The sequence below is a fragment of the Rattus norvegicus genome, chromosome 3, assembly GCF_036323735.1.
Source record: "Rattus norvegicus strain BN/NHsdMcwi chromosome 3, GRCr8, whole genome shotgun sequence".
Taxonomy (NCBI): Eukaryota; Metazoa; Chordata; class Mammalia; order Rodentia; family Muridae; genus Rattus; species Rattus norvegicus.
Genome location: NC_086021.1, coordinates 92,818,093 through 92,822,031, shown reverse-complemented (window position 1 = coordinate 92,822,031; position 3,939 = coordinate 92,818,093). Strand labels below are relative to the sequence as shown.

The window sequence follows — 3,939 nt, the reverse complement described above, 5'->3', positions numbered from 1 at the left end:
TGGAACATTTAATTCTTAACATTTTTATCTATAATTACGAAAGAATATAATGAAAGAATGTTGCTTTGATTATAATGAAAACATATTTTGCTATGTTGGCAGTAAGGAAACATTATTGGTAAAAATAAGAGCATTCCTCGAAGTATTTTTCCTGTATTAAACTCCTGGTAGAGGAGAAAACAGACAGCAACTGTGTCTTCCATGTTACAAGTATTATCTTTGGTAAACAGTAGCTGATTTGATTGGGAAAATTTATGCCTGAATATCAGTTATAAGACTCCCAATCAAAATTATGGAAAAATTTTTACACAATATATGTCTATATGTGTTTATCCTGGTAAAAGTTGCTCAATTTTTATAGGGATAATTAAGATACAAGGAAAAGTAATAAAGAGTGAAAAGCCAAATGCCTTTTTTTGGATTCAGTATTATCTGTTTTAATCTAATCTATGAGTTAGCAATATCTTATGATCTGGATTTTCAAATTCTGGATTTTATGTTTTCAAATTCTCAGAGGATCTTTCCACTTGATTTATATGAAGCAGCCAATTCTAATGAAAAGTTGTACCATCATTTTAATTTGAAATCACACATCAGATGACAGAATAAGTCAGAGCTTTCTCTGTTCCTATAATACAATGATACTCAACTTAGAGAGCAGAAAAAAATACAAACACATGCATAGGAGCTCTAGAGATGCTCAATGTACTATCTAGTAGGCTTTATCTACCAGGCACGCAATGGCCTATATAGACCAGAACAGAGTGGCAGTGAACACAGCTGAGCAATCTTTTGGGTCTTAGGCCATAGCTCTCGTATGATAAATGATTAACTTAAATATTTCAATGGAATTACAGCAGGTATTTATACTTTTTATTCTCTAACATCCCCATTTTACCCCACCCTTTAAAATAATTGTTATGAATATTGTGATTTATGGATTTTGGACATTAATAAAAACATAAAGATGAGATTTTTGTTTAATGACTTTTAATTGTTTATTAAACTAGATACTGAGGTTATAATCAGATATTTATTACTATACAAGTAAAAGAAAAAATCCTGTAAATTTATAACTGTCTGAATGTTTTATGCATTTAACGATTACATACAGAAAAGTAAAGGGAAACTCCTACCTTGACACTGGCAGAGGAATCAAAACTTTAAGTCCTGTTTACCTCAACCTCCATACAAGTTTGAAATTCAAAATGTAATTAAAATTATTAATAATAAAGCTTTCAAGACATCAAAGCTATTTTTGAAATTCAAAGAGAGTTAGGAGCTAACTTAAACAAATTGTGAGGCTATGGCAACAGATGGAGCCCGGGAGGTTGGAGAAGTGGCCTCATAAAGGAACAGCAAGATCAAATACATGTGGATTATCCTTCTCCTATGGCAAGTGAATAAAGATACAGTTTTATGGATTTCATCAATACAATTAGGAAATATATCTAACATGGTCAACTTATTTGGAAGACTTTATATATAAAACTTTCAGGTTTTATTCATGCTTCTCGTTCCAGAGTCAGCATCCAGAATAAAAAAAAAAACTTCAAGATTCACAAAAAACCTTTAGAACAACAACGACAAAAACAACAAGAACAATAACAAAACAATAACAACAACCCTTGGACTAAAACAAAATCCCAATGTGGTTTGATAAGAGGAAAATGCATTCCAAATACATGAACCTACAAAGAGCAAACAAATTTAAAATCACAGAGACAAATATTACTATACCTATAGAATTTGTTCTCTTAGGATTTTCTGATATTCCCAAATTGCACTGGCTTCTCTTTGGAATCTTCCTATTCATCTACACGATTATCCTGCTGGGGAATGGCATCATCATTCTAATCACAAGGGTTGATCCCAGTCTGCAAACCCCCATGTATTTTTACATCAGCAATTTTTCTTTCCTAGAAATTTATTATGTTTCTGTCACTCTTCCTAGAATGCTTATGGATCTTTTCACACTGAAAGGAAATATTTCTTTTTTGGCCTGTGCTACACAAATGTGCCTATTCCTTATCCTGGGGGCCACTGAATGCTTCCTGCTGGCTGTGATGGCCTATGATCGTTATGTGGCCATTTGTAACCCTCTGCACTATCCTGTAGTCATGAGTACCAAGCTGTGTACCCAGCTAGTGATTGCTTCCTGGGTCATTGGTATTCCCATTCAAGTGGGTCAAACTTATCAGATTTTGTCTCTGCCCTTCTGTGATTCTAACCAAATTAATCACTTCTTCTGTGACATACCTCCACTACTCAAATTGGCATGTGGGAACATCTTTGTGAATGAGATTGTGGTCTTTATTTTTGCAATATTGATTGTCACTGTTCCATTCATGTTGATCCTTGCATCCTACAGCAGGATCATCTCAACCATCCTGAAGTTGCCATCAAACACAGGAAGGACAAAAGCCTTTTCTACCTGTTCTTCCCACCTTATAGTTGTAATTTTATTCTTCGGATCAGGTAGTGTCACCTATTTAAAACCTAAGTCCAGTAAGTATGAGGGAACAGACAAACTACTCTCTCTGTTTTATACCGTTTTCACTCCAATGTTCAATCCCTTGATATATAGCTTCAGGAACAAAGATGTCACGGGGGCATTGAGAAAATTATTTACCAAATTTTTAGCATTGTGAGACAATTAAAGTCAGATAAATTGTATGTTTTGTACATTTAATTTGAACATAATTACATCTTGTTATTGAGTAAATGAATTGATATGTTTTATTCTTAATGAACTCTTTGCTTCAAGCATATCTGCAAACCCATTAACAACGTTTTGCTTTTAAACAAACATTGTTTAAGCATCAGTGTTTCCTCCTTGCATTATACTGGTGAAAAAATGTTTATAAGTAAATACAAATGATTATATTTTGCCTCTGCCAAAGTGTTCTTATAAAACATTTGTCCCTACGTTCTTAAAATTATATTTTTTTTCTGATTCTTTTGCCAGGTGTTGGGATACTTGTTGTACAATTACTGTGTTACTTCCTCCAGCCTTGATATGTCCTAGTACTATTGTAACTTGTTATGCACTGTAAAGTTGATATCCTTGGGAAGTCTGCACTATTCTGAAGGAAAGCAAGGGTAGGAGTGGGTCTGGGGAGAAGTTTGTTGACATAGAGGGACTGGGGGGAGTGGGGAGGGGAAACTGACATTTGAATATAATTCATGCAAGAAGAGTAAAGAAAAAACATGATTGTTTTCTTTCCGATACAGTTAGCTACAGTCATTGCAATGTTAGGAAAAATGAATATTATTTCAGCATTAGGTCTTAATTTTTCAAAAGAAGGGAAACTTCACCTTAAGGTTACTCCAAATATTGGCAAATTATACAGAAAGCATCCACCATTTGCATAAAAATTGGGATAAAAATATGTTGTATTTAGGTTTGTAACATACATTATGAAGTGATTTAAAGTGATTATTTCGCATTGCATATTGATTCTGTGATGTATATATTATTGCTAGTCTTTGAATTTCTAATATAAGACTATAAAATTTATGTTTTTAAAGATACTCAGCAGAGGTACATTCCTAGTTTTTTACTTATTTGAAAATTTATAGCAACAAATAAAAACTCTAATTTGAAATAAATATACTACTATACTTATCTGATATGATATCTGATACGATAAATTATTTGAATCTAGAAGAGTAAATTTCAGTTTTATTTTCAGTATTTGAAATTTGAGAAGAAGAATCATGAGGAGATTTTTGGTGAAATGGACATTTTGTATCTAGACTATGCAGATGGTTAGTACTGGGATATACACACGTTTGAAATTTTAGAGGAAAGTTACACAAGCTAGCACCAGTGACAACTTATAAATAATCTATTGAATATACACTTATATTTCAAATACTTTAAATATTACTATGCACTGGAAGCTAATCATCCACTATATGAGCTATTTGGTAGGA

General features: G+C 32.7%; 1 protein-coding gene across 1 annotated transcript; it reads left to right on the top strand.

The window, feature by feature from the left end:
- The first annotated feature begins 1,685 nt into the window (after nt 1-1,685).
- Nucleotides 1,686-2,651, top strand: Or10ag52b (olfactory receptor family 10 subfamily AG member 52B). Its single transcript, NM_001001053.1, has one exon. The coding sequence runs from the start codon at nt 1,686-1,688 to the stop codon at nt 2,649-2,651; it is 966 nt and encodes a 321-aa protein (NP_001001053.1).
- Nucleotides 2,652-3,939: the final 1,288 nt, after the last annotated feature.